The 19,447-nt window shown below is 38.9% G+C and overlaps 1 protein-coding gene across 1 annotated transcript in view; it reads left to right on the top strand.

Annotated features, from left to right (window-relative positions):
• Positions 1-203: 203 nt before the first annotated feature.
• RANBP3 (RAN binding protein 3) overlaps positions 204-19,447 on the top strand; it is a 43,185-nt gene continuing 23,941 nt past the window's right edge. The window contains exons 1-5 of the mRNA XM_009323026.1: positions 204-302; positions 9,790-9,993; positions 15,628-15,664; positions 15,750-15,836; positions 18,474-18,545. Of these exons, the coding sequence (XP_009321301.1) occupies positions 204-302; positions 9,790-9,993; positions 15,628-15,664; positions 15,750-15,836; positions 18,474-18,545 (499 nt within the window). The remainder of the gene's footprint in view (positions 303-9,789; positions 9,994-15,627; positions 15,665-15,749; positions 15,837-18,473; positions 18,546-19,447) is intronic.

The following is a 19,447-nucleotide window of genomic DNA, read 5'->3' as shown; positions in this document are numbered from 1 at the left end:
GGAGGGAAAAGACAAATAGCTTTCAAATATCAGTTGTATTGTTGTTCTTAAAATACTCCTTTTCCCTTTCGGAGATCAAGTCCTTATAATTATATGTTACCAGGAACCGGTGGAAACAATTTGTGTAACTGAGATTTAACTGGTTTAGGGATTCATTGTTGGTAAAAGCATCATAGAACGTAACATTTTCATATTAGTCAATAATGAACGTGGTTGGAAACAAACCAATGATTTCTCTTTTTACAGAAAAACCTGCCATTGCTCCACCCGTCTTTGTATTTCAGAAGGATAAAGCACAGAAGGTAAGGAGATGTTGATATGTTTTTTTTGTTGTTGTTCTGTAGCCCTGACTCATTCCATGGTGAGCAGCTGTTTGTCTACATTGTTTTGAAGTTGAAGATGGATAATAGAGCATATACATATTAGTGGGTGTAGGGTGAAGAGGTTAAGAGGGCTAAAAGTGGGAAGATGCATGATGATGGCATGAAATGGGTAGCTCTTCAGACAGAAGATTGACCAAATCTGGGAGAAAAAGTATCTTCAAAGCTGTATATTGAAAGGAACAGGTGGCAGAGGAGTGCTGACAGTTGTGGTTGCATGAGAAAACTATAAAATTTCTTTTTCTGATAATAGAGTTAAGACAAAGCAAAGAAAACCATGGTCTAGGTTATTGCTTTTCACCTCAGTATATTTAAATGTATCTCATATCTTTGGTTGGTGAGGTGTCTAATTACCTTGGAAAATGTTAATCCTGTTCCCTCATCTGTCCCTCTACCCTTGCCATGTGTTCTTGTCCCCTGCCTTTGGGTCTGCGGTAGTGGTTACACAGTGTTGAGGTAAGTTGGAGCTGTGCTGTAATCTGCTGGGAGGTATTCTGTGGGTACACTTGCGTTGAACCAAGAGGCTGATACAAACTCATCCTGTGGCTGTAGAAGGAGTAGGTCTCAGGAGAGAAATGAGGGTTGCAGGACAGAGCAGGACCTTCCCTTTAGCAGAAGTTGCTATTAAATTGAAATAGGTGTAATGGAAAACCATGGCCATGTGGACCTAATGCAGTATAGTTTGCAGTCCTTTTCACTTTGAAAGTGATGCACAAAATGTTATGGATGAGTGCTAGGGTGTAGTTTTCATTACTCTTTTTCCAAACAGTAAGCCTTCCAGTTTTTTATGTTGTAAAAATATTTTTAGTAAAAGAAATTGATAAAAAACTCAGTATGTTGCAGTATTTAATTCTGCCCGGTTAATAGTAAAAGCTGTTAACATTTGGGGAAAAAAACGACAAGGTTACCCTTGTTTCAGCTGAAGCTGGTGGGAACCAAGAGAAGTGTACTCATGTACACGTGATTCACTTTTTGTTGAATCACTGGATTGTTATATTATCTGTGCAATCAGAAAATCTTCTCAAATGTTTGAATAGAAATACTGAATGATTTTGCAGTTGGTAACTTTTCTTTGGTTTGGAAGAAGTACCAGACTCTAGCATTCTCACAGGTTTAGCAGGCATATTCCTCAGCAGGAGCTTGAAATCTTTTGTCAGCTTGAAAAGGATTTAAAGCTGCTGTTCTTCTAATATTAGCTAATCAAATTAAATATATCTTAAATAGTTTTGAGACGTTCCTTCCAATTACATTTTTTTACAGTGACCGTTTACATGTACTTTGGAATGAAGGGAGTGCTAGTGTTTAAGCTATCAGTTTGGATCACATTGGATCCTAGGAAACAGCTACTAGGAAACAGCTCCTAGGAAACAGCTCCCAATCACCTGCTGCTGCTTAGACTGTTCCTGAAGTCCCTTCTGAGTTGCACCATGGTGAGTTTTCTCCCCAGGTGTCCTTTAATCTGGCAGTGCTTCCACAGTTAGCCTGGAAGCAGTGATCACAGCAGTGTGCAACCCAGGCAGAGTGACGTGGTCCTGTCCCCTTTCTTTGTTGGCCTGGTCCTTCAGTGCTAAGCTGGCAGGTCTGGTGCTCTCAAGTTCCTTCATGTTGTACCTTCTGCTTCTGCACAGAGTGCATCCCTGCAGTGGCCTGCACACAGTGCATGCCTTCAGTGTTAGGCTGTGCAAGCTCCTATGTTGGGCTGTGGGACAGATCTGTTGCAGTCTGGTATGTCTCAAGAAAATATTTGTAAAAAATCTTAAGGAAAGGCTTAATGTCTCTTTGGGCTGGCAGAGAGGACCCAGGGTTCCAGGGAGAGGAATCTGTGATTTAGTCTTCCTGGCTGCTTCTGAGGATGCTGAGGACTATGGCAATGCTGAGTAGGTAGCTGTGTGCAGGACAGCCTCTGCCAAGGCCCAGCCAGAAAGCCTGCTTGGTGGGGTGGAGGGACTGTGTGTGATGAGGCCTGTGGGTGAGCCAAGCATCTTGGAGGCACAGGGGTTAGAAGTGAGTTAGGAATTGATCTAAATACTAAGTGGTATTGGTGCTTGAGAGGGGGCTAGCCATGGTCAGCATGGGCATGGAATAGGTCTAGCTTGGCTGGAGAACAGGGCTTGTTCCTTGAAGCAGATCATGAAGAGTCTACTGGTGGCATCTGTCACTTGGTTGCCAATTTCAGAAGTGTAATACATCTAGTAACAAACTTAAATGCTTATGTTAAACTGTGTCATGTGTGGAGATGAACAGTTTTCTTAGGGGGAGGGAGGGTGGTTAATAATAATTTTAGTAGCTTAGACTGTGTGTATTTGAGACTGGAGAAAAAGAGTGAGAGAAGCATCAGCGCTGTGCTTCTTGCTGTTTTATTAAATAAAGGGCCAAAGCCTGCTTGTTGCTTGCGCCAGTAGCTGTTTTTTGTAGTGTTGACACAATTGTAATAGAGTCAGAATATGGTGCTGTCAGCCAAAAGTAACAGCCACTTAATATATGCTGTATGTATCAGAACCTAGTGTTCAGGCCAGCTGAGTGTCCCTTTAATCAACTTAAGAAAAGGTGACTTGGGTTACACACTGGTTGAGACCTTTCACTGTATTTTTGGAAAGACTAACAGCTAAGTGTTGCAGTTAACGGTTAACTCCATTACTGTTTCCATACAAGGTGTCTGGGTAAGTGCATTGCCTGCCACAAAAGATTTTCCTTATTAAAGTTAACAAGGAAAGTCTATTAATAGCAGGAGTTTTTTCCTAGAGCAATGTTTTGAAGAAGATGCAAAAGTAACTTCAAAATAGTTGACAAACAACACCCTTCTAAAATATGTAACTTCTCTACGTAAATTACAATTTTAATTTAGCAAAATGTCTGTTTAGTCAATTTGGCTTTCTTCTGGAGCTGTAAGCAAGGTGTTCATGGAGACTTTCCAGTGCCAACGCAGCAATCTGACAGTAAGCTGAGAGTGAGGAGAAGGCATTGCATTGTGTATTCAATTAACTGTCCATGATGATTGTTTAGATGTTTGCCTAGTGCTCTTCCACATCAAACAGGACATCCTGAGCAGAATTATTTTGTTGCAGGCCCTCTCAGTATTAGGGCCGGGTTGATATTGTTCAGTGGTCTTAACTGACTTTTCTGGAGCTAACATTGTCTACTATTAAGTTAAAGAACGTTATTTTTCTAGAAATCTGTACTTAAGTTTGTGCTTGTAAGGTGTCAGGCATCTATCTCTCCATTAGAAGTTGGAAAATATTCAGCATGTTGCAGGACAAAATGTATATTAGTCTGGAAACTAATTTTTTAACTGGTTGTTCCAGCTAAGGTTGTATACAGTTTAGTAAATCATCAGAACCTGCAGTTTGTCATGTTTATTTAGAGGAGACAAAAAGTGCATGGTGTTCAGAATGATGCCTCTTAATTTTACTTTCAGTAAGGAGGTTCTGGTTGTTTTCTTTCACAGTTAAAAAGACAGGATTGGTCTATCTGTTCTGATTTTCATTCTAGATATCAATATATCAATTAATGGTGAATGTAAAGTTGGCTGTTTCCACATTCGTTGAGTGCGTCTCCATTTTCATTATTTTCATGTCTCCTTAACGCTCAGAACTATTTTTGCAATGTGTGAAACAGAGATAGTTCTTTCAAATATCTGAATGATAGCATCCAAATATCTTCCTTGTTTATACACTGCTATTCATTTTTCTGACAAGCAGAGCTTCTAGTGCTGACACTAGTTGGAAAATTGCATCAGCTTAGGAAGACTCATAGCTGTTAAGATCTGAAAGCAGCATAAAGTCCTAACCTCGCTATGTTAAGCACAGAACATTGCTGTTACTCCATTATCTATCCCAACAACTTATACATGAACTATACTGTGCTTTTCATAGCACTTCTTGAATTAAAGATTTCAATTGATAGATACAACTTTTTCTGTGATCAATTTTTGTCACTTGTTAGACTTGTGTTTCTGCTCTGAAACTAATTTTAACTTTGCCATAAAACCATTTCATGACAGTTTCCGGCCATAGGTTACTTGAAGTCATTTTATGAAGTTAACTTTTAACATGCTTTTCTGAGGTCAAGGTATTCTGAAGTGTTTCTTGCATTTACACATTTTTAAGTAGGTATAATAGCTCAAACAAATTTAACCAGTACTGTTGTAAAGAAACAATTTGTCCAAAAATGCTTTTAAAGTAGTGTCCTTTGTTCTGCAAGTATGAGCTGTGGTCGTCTTCCAGTCATTATTGATTCTAGCAGTACTAGGATCACCATGACTCCCTAGTCATGAGTACTACAAAAGGTAGATACTCAACTCAGATTTAAAAAATATTTTTGCACTACAAAACAAGCCATTGTCTATGTAGCTTGCACCTTGTCCTCTTCCCTCCAGCAGCCTGGGTTGGGGATAATGGTAGTATATAGAAAAGAACACTTTATTTCTAGCTTGTTAGATAACTGCTTTGGCTGGTGTACTGCTTTCTATAGGTGAATTGATAGTGGCGAGCTTTTAAGGATGGCTCTGAAGGAAGGTGAGTTACATGATATTTGGGTCATGTTCCATACCTAAGTGGTGCTGCAAAATGATGCAAAAGGGATAACTGGCACCTGGGTCGTAAAGGTAAAGGGGTAGTTCTGGAGTGAACAAGGATTTACGTCCTTAAGTTGTTAGGTCTGTCATGGTCTTAACTGTGGAGCTTTAAAAATAGATGTGGAGTTGTAAAAGGGATTTAAGTGATTAGAAAGATGGCATTCCCAGTAGTCTGGAGAGCAAGATCATGAGTTCAGAAGAGAAAGTTGTATTAGACAAATCACAAAGTAGGGATTGGTTGAAGTCCTGGTTTGATGTAGTGTGACTTGGAAATGCCTGTGTTTTGGTGGCTTGAGGAGGTAGATGATCAGAAAACGTTGTTTGTGCTGTGAGCATGACTTGTAGGTTTAGGATGGTGGCAGAGACAACTGTGGGAGGAAGCAACTTGTGTAGGGAGAGGCAACAATATCTCCTTTTCCAAGCTCTCATAGTATCGTTAGCACAGCTGCCAAGAGGTTTTGTTAGGGAGTCCTAGTTGAACTGTGTTGTAAGTCAGCAGTATACTTAAGGAGTTGAAAGGAATGCTTAAGAGTTCATAATTGTGAATATATCGCTACACTGCTGCACTTAGAAGAACAATTATAAATGTATTTGGAGAGGACAGTTGTGCAAGGCAAAGCGTAGAGGAATATAGAGAGGCTGATAATGTCAAAGGCTACTGAGAATGCCAACAAGAGTTGTCCTCAGCAGATAGACTGTGAAAAGATATACTGAGAGTAGTCTCTTTGGGCCATTGGATATGGGTGCTAGTTTGGGGAAAATGAGGAAAGGAGGCATAAATAGCACAACTTAGAATTGGGAGGAAAAACTGACCTGAGAGAGTTTGTGCCAGTCTTCATAAAAAAGGAATATTACTTCCTTGCCTATATTTGGTGTTTCTAGCATCATGTTAATCTTAGCTTTTATGTATTTCTTCATCTCTCATTTCCTGCAAGGCAGAGGAAGCCAAATCTCCAAGTAGACTTTTACCTATTTAGTCTAGGTGTGGTATTTTTGTGTTTTAATAAAATAGAAGTTTGATCTGGCAGAGCAAGGTGAGTTTGTGTAGGTGGCTTCCTAACATTACTAATCTCTCCATTGATCTTTGCCTTAGTATTTAAGAGACAGGAACAGATTTCTGCCAAGTTCTCCCTAGAGCTGTGCTTACAAGGAATGTTTCCTCTAGAGAAGAGGAGGCTCAAGAAGAGATGCAAATCATCACAGACCTAAAACAGCAAAAAGGAAGAGAATGAACTGTTCTTCACCAGCTCCAAAGAACTTCAAACAAGAACTTAGTTTAGAATTTATGAAGTTGAGATTAGAAAACACTTTCAATAGTAAGCATGACTGAAGACTAAAATGAATTTTAAGAGCTTGCAGTTTCCCTTGGATGTGTTTTTTTGAGAACAGCTGTGCAAACTTCTGTCTGGAGCAGTTTTGGTTTGACAAATCCTTGAGGCCTTTGTTAGTTTTGCCTTCCATGACTTAAACCACACACTATTCACAAAATTCTGAAACTTGCAGTAGTTTTTGATCCATTTAATATATTGATTTTTTTTTAAAAAAAGACAATTTTATGTATTGACCTGGCCAAGAAATTCTCATCTTGGCATCAGATTTTTCTGCATAAAAGCGGTGATTGGCAATAGTTGTTATTTTTGGTTTGTTTCTTTTCTGAGTCTTGGAGCTCTTATTCTAGTTTTGCTTAGGATAGAAATCAGATTTATGCTGGAAGGTTACCTTGCTTATTTCACTTTCTAAAATACTTGCCATGTATTACAAGAATTACTAAAATCTGATGCGTGTTTACTCAGCCTACTTTGAAATGTTCTAAACTGTATTGATATGAATTACTTGCAAAATAATTTAACATCCATTTTAGTTATATAGCACAAGTGTGTGTTGAATGTTCTTGCCTCTTCTTGCATTATTAGCAATTTTATGATCTGTAGCTAGAAGTCAGTGTAAATTGCTGGCAAGGCTCTTTTTTTTTTCTTTGAATTTCTCCAATTGCTTGCTGAACCCAAGCATGTGAGCTACTACCATCCGCATGATCCTCTGACAAGGGGCTGACAAGGGTGTCAGCAGGATGGGCTTTTTGTCTCCTTTAGTTTTGTGTTGGTTTTTTTTGAACCTGTTATAGCCTAGTTTAATTTGATGCCTTCCAGCTCTTGCTCTTTGGGAGTCACTGCATTGCCATCCTATATGCCACTCATGATTTCACAGTTATATTCCTGCTCCTTTTCCCTCCAAATTCTGTGTATTATGACTGAGGAATAATAAGGTATTTAGCTATTTTTATGTGGAAACACTTCCGTACCCTTTCTTATGCATTATTTTGCTGCTTACGGACGCTGAATCTTCTTAGTCATCTTCAGCACCAGAGCCTGTCTGTCTACAGTTTCCTAATCGTTCCCTGTTGCCTCCAGATCCCTGGTGATGGTTAGCTCATCCTGAGGTTCATTCTGGCTGTTGACAAGGACGGTCTGCCCCATCCCCATTTCCTAGTGCTGTTCTGGTTATAGCTTTCCGCATTTTCCCCACTATGGTTTTTAGGGTCCCATCCCCCACCCTGGGTTCTTAAAGGCTGTGTGAATAACAGCAGGGTTGTCTCCATCACCTGTACAGCAGTTGGGGTCTGTGGTCTGTTCAGTCCTACTGCAGTCATCTCTTCTGTAGTGGTCTGGCTCTCCAGACCACTGGAGAAGTGGGAAGTCTTTCAGCTCGACGCCACACCAAGTTGGTTATGCTGCTGGCTCTCTTATCACCAAGCCGAAAGCTTGCAGATTCTGGTAACTATTGACAAGGCGATAGAGGCTTAAGTGTTAAAACCATTCCGCATATTTCCTGAAAACTAGAAACCTGACTGAATGAGTGACACCCAAATTACCTCCCTTGCAGAGGGAGAGCTGCTGTTGTATGCGTGGCCCTGCTGCCTCTGCTCAGTGCACATGAACTGCCTCTGGCCCCACGGATGGCCTGAGAAGGTTTGGCAGGATTGAAGAGGTGTTGGGGAGAGGTTTGTGCGGGGAGGTGTGTGGGGAGGATTTGAGGTAGTGGAGTGAGAGGACCAGAGGACACATGCAATGTAAGCCATGAGAAAAATCAGATCTCCAGTGCTGCTGCTTGCATAATTGCTTTTGTGGTTAGTGTGATGCAGGTAACTTGCGACTTAATTCTTGTACTACTTCTATGGCTGGCTCCCCTTGAAGGCGGAGAAAACAGTTTTGAATTATGTTTGGAATGCTGTTAACTTTGAAAGTGAGGCTTAGCATAAAAAAGGGACTAGGAGCAATGGGTATAACATGTCAAGTGGAGGACAGAGGTGTTTACCCTTTGTCTTTATGTATGAATGACATACGTATGTTGTAAGTGCTGTGGCAAATTCCAGATAGCCTTTTCATGCTGCTCTTCTGAGCCAAAGAGGTAAGAATAGCAGAGTGCTAGACTTGGTTTAATTTTTGGCAACAAACAAAATGTTTCTTTAACTGTTCTCTCTTGTTCTGTGAGGTTTTAAGTTAGTGTTTGGGTCTGTTAGTAGCAGCTTCATGTTAAAACCAGAAAATTTTGAAAATACAAAAATCCAGCAACCCCAGCTTTACCTGACATAATGTTATCTCCATTAAACATATCTTGACTATTTCGAGCCTTAATGATAGTAATTTCTTGCAAGATTTAAAACTTTAACTTGAGTAACTTCACTGAACTGAAATGAACCCACTGATAAAATTGCATGTATTGCTCTCTTTTAATAATTGCTTCTGTTTGAGGACAAGCCAAGTCATAGCTGAAGAACTTTGGGCCTTTAAGATTTAAAAGCTGCTGTTTATTTTTGAGGTTGCTGTTTACTCTGTTTTGCATGGACCTGGGCAATATTGAGCTTTAGTCTCTCTTCATTCTACCAAATGCTTTCTGAGAGCAAGCCAAGATTATGTGTTTCTTGGTGACGTCTTTGCCTAACTGCTTGATTCTCCAAATACTTTACTGTAAGACACCAGGAGGCTTGGCCCACAGATCACAGCTGGGAGAATGTCCTTGGCCTGCATATTGTCCATGGACTATAATGTAGTCCTTTATCACAATACAGTTGTTCAGGCTCAAAGCCTTTAACTCTTTCATTCTTCAGATGTGTGCAGAATATGGTAATACTTAATTTTTGTTCTACAAGTGGGGACCTGCAACATTAAATGATCTGAAGAAATGTAAAAATTTACAGAAGTTCAGCAAATATCAAATCCAATTAGTGTGCACTAGCTATCCTATCACCCTCCTCCTCGAAATAGATATGCAAACTTTTTAACTTACAAAAGAAAACATTGGTGTTGCTTTTCAGATAATTCACCATCACATGAATATGAAAGGATTGTGTCTTGTGTGAATGTTATAATAATGAATTTCTCTGGAGAATTTTATAATCAACCCTACCTCCCTCAAATGTGGTCTGAAGAAGCAGTGAAGCACAGTTATTTACAATAATTGTCTATTTAATTCTTACGTCTGAATCTGGGGGGTAAAAGCAATTAGCTCTCCTTTAGGCCTTGAGAGAAGGAGGAGTTAAACCCCAACAACCCTGTGGCTGGCAAAAAGGCTCTTTTGTCGGGGACACTGACATTTTTAGGTAACTGTCAAAAAAAAGTGCATTTGCTCCAACTGATGGTTTTTGTGGGGAGGGGAAGCTAATTCAGTCAGCAGGTTCTGTTACCTGGTTTGTGCGTATTTTAATTGCAGCAAGCAATTCCTTCTGCCATACTGTGAAAACAGTGGAATTTATAAAGGGATTAGCAGATCCTCTCACTAGGACGACTGCTCTCATGTTGCAGCCTTGCATTGAAGGGACGTTGTCTTTTTTGCTCCCAGTCCCCTGCAGAGCAAAAAGGTTTGTCGGATTCAGGCGAGGACCCCCAGGGAGAGGTTGAGCCCCCCCACCATGGTCTGGGTCACAAAGAATCAGCTGGTGAGCGCGACTCTGAGCACCCTGCTCCCGCTGTTGCCTCAGTCAGTGCTACCCTGAGTCCCGCTTCTGAAGCCCAGCTTGCTCCTATTCAACAAGAACTGGCAGGGGTAAGTGTGAACCTACCAAGTACTTCTGCTGCTGAGGGGATTAAAGAAAAAAGTCCCTTCTACTAGGAGGAATCTGTTACTGTTAACTTTAGGTAGTGCAGCTCACTATCTGTCTGGTGGTTTGATCTCAAGTGTTAGTCCCCTTCTAAGCTGTTGTTTCAATTAGTAGAAATGAAATTTGTTTGGATTCCTTAGTGGGTGTAATTACAGAAGACACATCAAGTATTAATTTTAAAATTTAGGGTGTAAACTGTGTGTTTGCTAAGGATAAGAGCTCTTCTAAATGAGTGAGAAAGTGGGTATATATGAGGGATTTGCTTCAAGCAGTTAGAGGAGGTTTGTTTATTCCCTCTGAGCCGTAATGCTGCAGTTTGACAAAGTGAGCAGCTAATGTTCTGTTTCCACTGGATATAAACGGGAGCTTGTCATGCCAACCTGTAATGTACTTAACAGATTAAAAGCAGCAAGAAAGATGCTAATGCAGAATTTTGAATTTGGGTACTTGGGGGGTAAAAAAAATTAGTACCTTGAGGTAGGAAAAGCTGTCAGTGCTGTTAACTTAAGATTTTTCTACTGATGGTGAAGCAAAACTTTTTTTGAAAGATTAAATGACTGCTACCATACAGTCTTTCAGAGCAATTTTAAGTGTTTGTAGTAATCTTTCTGGTTGGTGGACGGTGTTTTCTTGGTGCAGGTGAGTGTCACTGCTCATTGTGACCACACACACTAGCATGTACTCTTTGATAGATCTCTGCCTGTTAAGGCTGCTCCACACAGTACCTGTGCCCTTTTCTTGCACTAGGTTTTTTTTTTCGAAGAATGGGCCATTTCAAGTAAACTCATGCCAAATGGATTGTCATGACAAGGTACAAACAACTGTAGGTTAAGCACCTTTCGGTGTCCAGACTGTCAGGTGTTGCTTGATGACCTGCTGCAGAAATTTTTCTATTTCAATTATTTTTTTGAAGGTTAAAGTTTTCAAGTTTTCAAAGCTATATTTTAAAATACAGCTGGTAAACGTAGTCAGACTTCTATGTTAGTTTTCTATCATATGAAATTGCCAGTGTTACTAAAACTGGCCAAGAGAACTGTATTAACCAGACTTTCAGGAAAACTGCAGCAAGTGGTCATTATCTTAGACGTGTTCTTAAAGAGCAAAATATCTTACCCCAGTTAATCCAGGTCTGAAAGAAATTTAAGAACCAAAAATACTGTTGGGGAACGTATGCAGGGATTCTTGGCTGTACACAACACATCTATGCATCATTGAACTTTACTCCATTCACTTAAATTTATGGAATAGTACAGTGCTCAGTATAGACATGTAACTGGCCTTCATATGCATTGGCAAACATTCTTCAAATTATTCCAGTTTCTTAGTGTAAAACTGTCTCTTACCTTGAAATATACAGAAGGTCGATGCATCTTCAGAGTGCTCATACTGGTTTGCCGGAGCAGAAAGCTTCATATAATCTTCCCAGGATGTTGGGAAGATGAATTAAGACTGAATTCTGAAGAAGAGACACTGCATATTGTTTACTCGGTATTGTTTGTATGTGCATAGGCAGATATTTTTGCGAAGACATTAATGTGGTGTGACCAGAGATATGGCCTCTTGCGGAGCTGATTATGATGTCTTGACTCTCAGCTGTCTAATCCAAGCCAGCCTACAGCAGCATGTAGCTGTGCCAGCAGGACTCCATTGGTTAAGAGGTTCTAGAATAGCTTTTAAACAACAGCTATGGCAATTCAATAATGCTTACAAATGTGCAGAGTGTCTGGCTTGCAGACTTGCTGTACCATGCTCTGAAGTCCTTTTATGTAAGACTTTTTGCATCTTAAATGTATTTTTTCAAAGATAAACACTCTAAGTGTACTCTTAGAGATTTCACCTAATTACGTTGTCCTTTTTTTGCTTTACCTGAATTCTCCCTTGCCTTCCCTGTTTCTGTTCATTATTGTGAATAAACAAAAACTGACAAATTTGAAGTTTGTGTAAGTTCGCTGTTAGTTTGTTGTAATAACTGTGTGAGGAAGTAATGGGTATAAAGAAGCAGTGTTTGTACTTCAGTATGGGATGGTTAATGACTTTCACTTGCACTTTTTAAAAAGCAGTTGGTAGCCTTTAAAAAGGTAATTTGGTTAATTAGAAATGAGTCAGAATTGTAGGAGCCTCTATTTAGAAATAATTGTAACTTTTCTGTAGCTGGATTTCTAAAAGTAAGAGGAGGTGGGAATAAGTGAAAGGTGGCTTCTGTTCTTAAACGAGGAGTAAATTGTGGGTTGGATTTTGATGTTACTGGTTTAAGTGTGTCTTCAGCTTCTAACTTCAAATAACTGAATGGAGAGAAGTTGAGCCACCTTAATGGTTCCTTATAGGATGAGATAGTCCTGGCTTTCATTTCTGTTGTGTAGTATACTTGTATAAAATGTGTATTGCTATAAAGTACAGATTGAATAGCCTGGAAAGAGAGGCCTGATATGGAAAGGCTGGACTGCTGTTTATTGTCATGAATTGTAGTCTGATGTTTTTTCCAGTCTGTCAAGTAAACTGTTTGTCATGCATATATTCCCCCTATTTTTGTCTAGTCTCCTGAGCTTTTCCTGAATAAGCAACACTGGTAAGCAACTTCTGGCTGTGGTGGTAACTTATTTTACAGCATGGCTTCATAAGAAAATGAAGCTTATGCTAATACAGTATATCGGTGTACCCCCACACCATCTACCTTTAACTTTCTGTCAGGTTTGACCGAAGATGCTGAGAGTTAGAGAGATCTTGGCTCTGGATTCCTCTATGGTCTGTGGGTAGAGGCAGACTGGAGAGGAGAGACACCATCTTGCTGCCTCAAGCATTTGGCTTCTCACTGCAGGTTATTCCATGTTGTTTGTCATATAGGTATGCATACAGCTTTATTTTCTTGAAAGCCTTCTAATTATGAAGGATTTAGGAATATTTTTCAAGATCTGTAAGAGCAAATTGGTCATTGGTGAAAGCATTATTATAATGAGAACTTGAGATTTAACCAAGGTTGAGGAGACCTGATAGGTGAATGCCCAAGTAATGGGGAGTGAATATTGACAGCAAATGTTTTAATAAAAGCAAGAAAACAGTGGTGTGTGTCTCTTACTGGATGCCGAGTATAACAAAATTAAAATACCGTTCCCAGTAGTGTTGGTAGCTCTGCAGTGGAGTAACTCGTGTATATTCTCAATTCATTTGAAAACAGAAAATCGAACCTGAATATCTTAAATGCTCAGGCAGGAGTTTCAGTACTGAGGTGGACATAAATGAAGTTCTTTGGCCTGTCTGTGCTTGGGGATCAACCTAAGGGATTATGAATTTTTTCTCCCCTGGCCTTTAAATTCCTGAGTCTATGAAAGATTTAAATCTGTTGTTGCGTTTTTCTGGTAGGATTTATTTGCAAGGTCTGTCCCAACTTCCCCAAGCAATAATTGACAGTGTGAGCAGTGAGTGAATGGATAAGGATGGGAGTAGCATACCAAATGATCTAGATATTTTTTGCTACATAGGCATCTAAATACAGTTGAGAGAAAGGGAAGTCCTTTTTTACTTCTGTGCAGCATCTACTTTGACTAGGGTTGGCAATGTCAGTAACTGCTGTAACACTTGTCATGTGGGCTCTTGCATAGCTTTAATCTCCTAAAACTCGTGGACTAGGAAGCATGGAAATAATTCAGAGAGTAGATATTTAGCTCTGCTTTGCCCTCAGTAGGCTACACAGTTGGTTTTGGATATTGATGGTCCTTGCCCACTAAATGTAGTGATGGTATATTTAGTTGTGCTTGCATCAGTTAATGAAATTACAATGATGTGATAATTTGAAGCTTGTGCTATACAGGTTTGATTTTTTTTGTCTGTGTTACTTGAGCATTGAGAATACCGCACATATTAGAAACAGCTTAAGAAGTTTTTGAAGTTCAGGGTGAAATCACTTGTTGACTTTTAAGGATTTTTGCACATAGAGATCTGCAGTTCCATTCATGCAAATTTTTTTACCAAATGGTTTCCTTTTGCTTTCAGGATTTTTGCTAAAAATTGAAACAAATTGCTGGTATGTGTGACAACATTTTCTGTGCAAAACATTTTTTTTTCTGACTTCAGATGCTGGTTACTGAAATGGATGACATCATGGTTTTCCACTTCAGCCTTATCTATTGGGTAACTAGTGTATGATGGCAAGGGAGATGCCTATTAAGATCATCTTCTAGTAGTGTGGAGTACTTGACCAATTGTGTAGGAAGAGCATGGCTCATCAAATACAGTATTAATGCGATTGGGCTGATAGATATGTGTGGATGTGGGGGGTTTGTGTTCCCGAACTGTCAATAGCTTTTCATTCCCTATGCTAAAGTTTCAAAAGTACTTGACTAGCATGCTAGTGAAGTAACTATACTCTTCTATTAATGTAAAACAAACCAGAAAAACCCTTAAACTTAATTGCACAGGCAAAATGCAGTGTAAATGGGTTTTTATTAGCATTGAGTGAAATACTGATGGTACAGTAGTATCTAGATTCTAAATATATGCAGTGCTAAATAGAAAGTTTTGTACTTTCTGGTATTCTTAATCCAAGGTATGTCTTTCAGATGATAGTCCTGTGCAGCCTTAATCAGTCCTGTTGTGTGTTGCCTGATCCTTGTGTGTGTGCTTGTTCTCCATGCCAAAGCATGACTAGTTGCAGTGGGGAAGGATGAGCTCTGGGGCTGCTGCGGGCTATGTCCATGAGCTGCCGTTCCTACCCAGGTCAGCCAAGCTCTGAAGTGAGACTGTGAAGGTGAGGTGTCTGTCTGTGTATCCTGGGGCAGGAGTGGGATGAAAGGGTAGTGTTGGACTAGGGAGAAGGTCCAGTATGTCAAGAGGTTTTGTAATGAGATGGAGGTGCTAATGCTGCTCTGGTCACCTTGCATAGTGAAAGGAGTCCATCATGGGATTGTTTTGCAGGAACAAGGGAAATTATATCAGCTGAGGAACTGGCAGAGCAAGTAGGAGAAGAGACCTAAAAATCCTCAGAAAAGATGTGAAACTTTTGTTCAAAGACTTTTTGAATATTGTCATAGTTGGTAGCCTGTCGTGTTCCTGGTACTGTGGAAGATGCTAGGAGACTGTCTGTTGGTAATTCCTATCAAAATATCGCAGTACTGGTTTATAGACTGTGCTTTGAAAGACATTCCTCCAATGCCGTCCTTTTGTTGAAGGAACTGATGTCAGTTACATTAATTGGGAAAAGTGATTTGGAATGAACTCCCAAATAATGGGTATGTTCATGATGAGCTTGGAACTTCTGATATTTTTAAAATCAAACCAAATTTGAAAATTGTCATGTTCAGATTTTCAATATATAGAAAATTGTAACTGTTGCATAAGTGCTTGAATATGAATTTTCAGGTATCTTATTTGTAAATGAAATATTTTGAGTTAACCTTATCTAATAGTATCTGGGTGAAACTCAATATGCCTGCGTGTGAGTCATAAAAATAATGCTTTGCCTTGAGTGTATATCGACAGTAAAGAAAAAAAATCTCCAAACTGATGATTAAAACACTGGGATGTATCCAAAGAGATTGAAATGTTCAGTATGTGATTTTTGTTTTATCACTGTCATCTGATTTCAGAGATCAGCAGATGGATCAAGTCCAGAAGATGGAGATGGTAAGAGATTTGATTGTAAGATTAAAAAACATGAGTTTATGTGTCTCCAGGATTTTGAGTTTTCTCTAATTGCTTTTTTCTACAGAATCTGATCGAGAGGATGGGAGCTACTGTCCACCTGTAAAGCGTGAGAGAACTTCATCCTTAACTCAGTTCCCTCCTTCTCAGTCAGGTAAATGTTGTTACAATATGTATGAGGTGGGTTTCCTTCTTATACTTTTTTCTAGTCATTTCAGCAGTGTTATTACTGTCCACTGTGCTTTGGTTTAAGACTGCAGCAACCATGTACTCTGACTTTTTCTATGGTCTATGTTAGCAAATTTAGTGAAGCCCGAAGGAGTTGATAGATATGGTTTTTTAAATATTTTCTAGCTGTAAGTTTATATATATTTAAAGTTTCAGCTTTTAATCTTCTGCTGTTAAATTGAATTTACCAGAAATCTCTTTGATTTGTTGTGATCACATTGCTTCTTAACGAATTTATATAAATGCTACCTTTTTCTTAGTTACTCTGCTGCTAGGCAAATCTTCCAAGTCTTGGGTCATGCTTAAGTTGTTTTAGTCCTTTTCTTTTAAAGTGGAGAGGATTCAGTGCACTTCAGCAACATTCTCACCTGGCAAATGCAAGAGAGAATGACCACTGCCTGTTTGTGTATACAGTCAAGGCTGCAAAATCACTGGGAAGGCCAGGGTAAATTCTTGCAATTCACATACGCAGGAATGTTCATGTTTGATCTTTGTGTTCACCCACAGGATCAGTCTCTAAAATTTATGCCTTTTCTCTTCACAGACAATAAGTTTCTAGCTTTGGTCGAGAATTATTTTAGTTAAGATGTGTCAGTGCTTGGGGCAGGTTTGGAGACTTCACTACTTCGTTTATGTTGTCTTAGTTAAAATAAAGGAGATGAGGAAAAACAGTAAAGGAGAGAACAGTAAAAAAATACTCCTCTAACATACAGCATATTCAGGAAGTGTGACTAAAAGATGAAAACCTAGTTATTTTGATTTTAATTTTGAAGAAGTAAGTGACTATGGAATTTAACACGTAGTTGCTGATATTTTATGGGCTGCTTAAGATCTCCTTAAGATCTAGATTTTTCTGGCATGCAATTTAGCAGGTTTCAAGGTGCAGTCCTGTTAATTGAGTATGGTTCAAGGGACCAGTGTTGCTGCTATCTGCTTGCTGATCACTCAGTAAAAGAATACACTCTGCACAAAAATAACGAATAGGGTTTTTTGTCTGTAGACTTTCTGTTAGGATAACAGAATGTGTATAGCCTGTTAGGAGCTTCCTTATTTATTGGACCTTATATTCCTAGGTTCCCTGTAATCACTAACTCTTCTAGTCTGTAATGCCCTTATCTTTTGAGATTAGAATCTCCCAAATCTCAGATTTCGGTTAATGCTAACATTTGTTAAGAAGTGGAGGAAAACAGTTTATTTGGCTCTTCTTATGGTTAAATACTAGATGTTTCAGGAGGCCAGTATACTTTCTCAGCACCTGCTTGGCTAATGCACTTTGACTGGATATGGTAATTTATTCCCTGTGATACTCTTGTTCTCTTCTGATGTGTGTCGTTGTCAAGTAGTGACAACTTTGATTGGAACTGCAACTTCCATAAAGGCTTCTTTGAATATTGATGACAGTATTCGATGGCCTTGGCTTTCAGAAAATCTTTTACTTTCCAAACCTCTTAAATTGTTTGTCGGGTTATGTTTCTTTCAAGGGTAGGGAAATTTTGCTTATATGAAACCTATGTCATGTTTAAGCTTAGGGCAGGCCATAATAAAAAGGGAGAAGATGGAATTAAAGGAAAGAAGCAAATATGAAAAAAAAATCTAAAACTTGAATACAAAAGGCAAGTGCTGCATCTTTTAGTATAACGGTGTTCAGAGATGAGTTTCCTTTCTCTTTTCAACATACTTATTCTTCCATAGCCTCATAAAAGCTAAAAGAGCTGATAAATAGCATATTTTACCTCATGCAAGATGATCTGTGGGAGACAAAAAACCCCAACCTACTATTATTGCCTTGTGACTCTTGATGCATCTACCTCCTGCTCTGATCATCGTATTTCATAAACTGCATTGTCTGTGATTCTTTGTACAACACCGAAAGTACTTCAGCCGCTGAACCAGGGCCTTGACCAAACTCCTCATTACTCGCTTCTTTATGTCCCAGCAAAGGGTTGAAAGGAAGCACTGTCCTTTGCCTGTCCTTTCAAACATTTTTTTGTTCTCTTGTTGACTGTTATGCTTCTTAAATGTGACATCTGCAAATACTCTGATGTACTCTCCTCTGTTTCTGTAGAATTTTTGTCTTTGCGGAACAGTTCAAACATGAGTTGCCTAGCTCTTAGTGCAAACTATGCTGTCACTCTTAAGCCTTTTGAGGAGCCCAGGTGTTAGCTTCCACTATTTAGTAAGCATTACACTCCTTTCAGCCCTCTCTGCAGAGGCCTTTTGAAATGTTATATGTATTTTATAATTATGAATTCTAATGTCACTTTTGATTCCTAGTTCAGATACAGTTCAGACTGGGAATCCTGTGTTTATCTTCCCTCCAGAATAAATGAAATTTGCTCTTTCTCTTTCAGGAGAAACTAAGGGGATTTTATGGACAATGACCTATTTACTTCTGTGGCTGTAATACTGTTTTAGTTTAGAAGAAAGAAAAACCTAAAATAAACAAGACAAATGACTAGAAAAATTGTTTTCAATTTGCAGCCTTGATATGTCTGGGAATGGAGTTTATAATTAACAACAACATACACAACTTCCCTTTATTTTTATTTTTCCTTGACTGCAGTAACAAAGAACAACGTCTTCATGCCATCAAGCTTCTGTGAACCCTCTACAGGCAATTCTGACTCAGAACCAGGTTTGCTTCCTCATTTTTCTGCTTTTTCTTGGCAAACTGCTGTCAGGCTGTCATGATCCAAAGTACTCCGAGACTTCAGATGTAAGACCCTATCTGGGAGAATGGAAGTCGTGATGGTTCTGATCTTAACGGTTGTTTTCTTGCTTGCTTCATTGCTTGATTTTGTGCTTGCTGGAGGTAATTGAAATAACAAATACCAAAATTCTTAAATGCTTTGGGAGTGGTGGTGGAAGACTGCAATATGACTCTATGCCCACCTGTTAACCTCAAGATAAAACTTAAGGGAAACTTTCATTTATCTACTTTGGATACTGTTTTTTTGGTATTGAAAATCAAATGGTCATGATGATATTTAGCCATGACCTGTGAACCCTGTGTTGACAGTACCGCTTATTTTGTTAATCACTGTTGTTCTGTGGTTTGGGTGTGTTAATATCGCTGTATAGCTCATTGTTATCTTTTGCTTAAATGGCATGAGAATAATGAAGTACAGTAAGGTGGTAAGGTGCTGAGTTGTCTTATTCTGAGCACAGCTATTATGCCCCTAAAATGAAACATTTTATAATTATACCTCTTAAGTTCTTAGGAACTCATTTTGTAATAGCTGTGGATTTATGAATATTTTGAGATTTTGGTATTTTATCTAAAAGCCTTAACTGTAATGAGTACAAGCAAAGGAATTTTTTACCTTCATCATATAAAAGCATAAGGCAAAAGCTAATGGAATTACAAGATACTAATATTAAGCAATGAAGTTTAATTTATGATAATTAGCAATTGGGTGCTTGTTAGCAGCTGTCATGTTCAGTCATACTTTTGATTGTCCTTTCTTTAGTTTGATTCTCACTATTAAGTACCTCTAAGTCCTTCACAGAAGGAACTCCATTTCTCTTGTGAAAATG

This window comes from Pygoscelis adeliae, unplaced genomic scaffold (assembly GCF_000699105.1).
Source record: "Pygoscelis adeliae isolate BGI_AS28 unplaced genomic scaffold, ASM69910v1 Scaffold284, whole genome shotgun sequence".
Taxonomy (NCBI): Eukaryota; Metazoa; Chordata; class Aves; order Sphenisciformes; family Spheniscidae; genus Pygoscelis; species Pygoscelis adeliae.
Note: the sequence above shows the minus strand (reverse complement) of the source record. Positions and strands in the feature narration are given on the sequence as shown.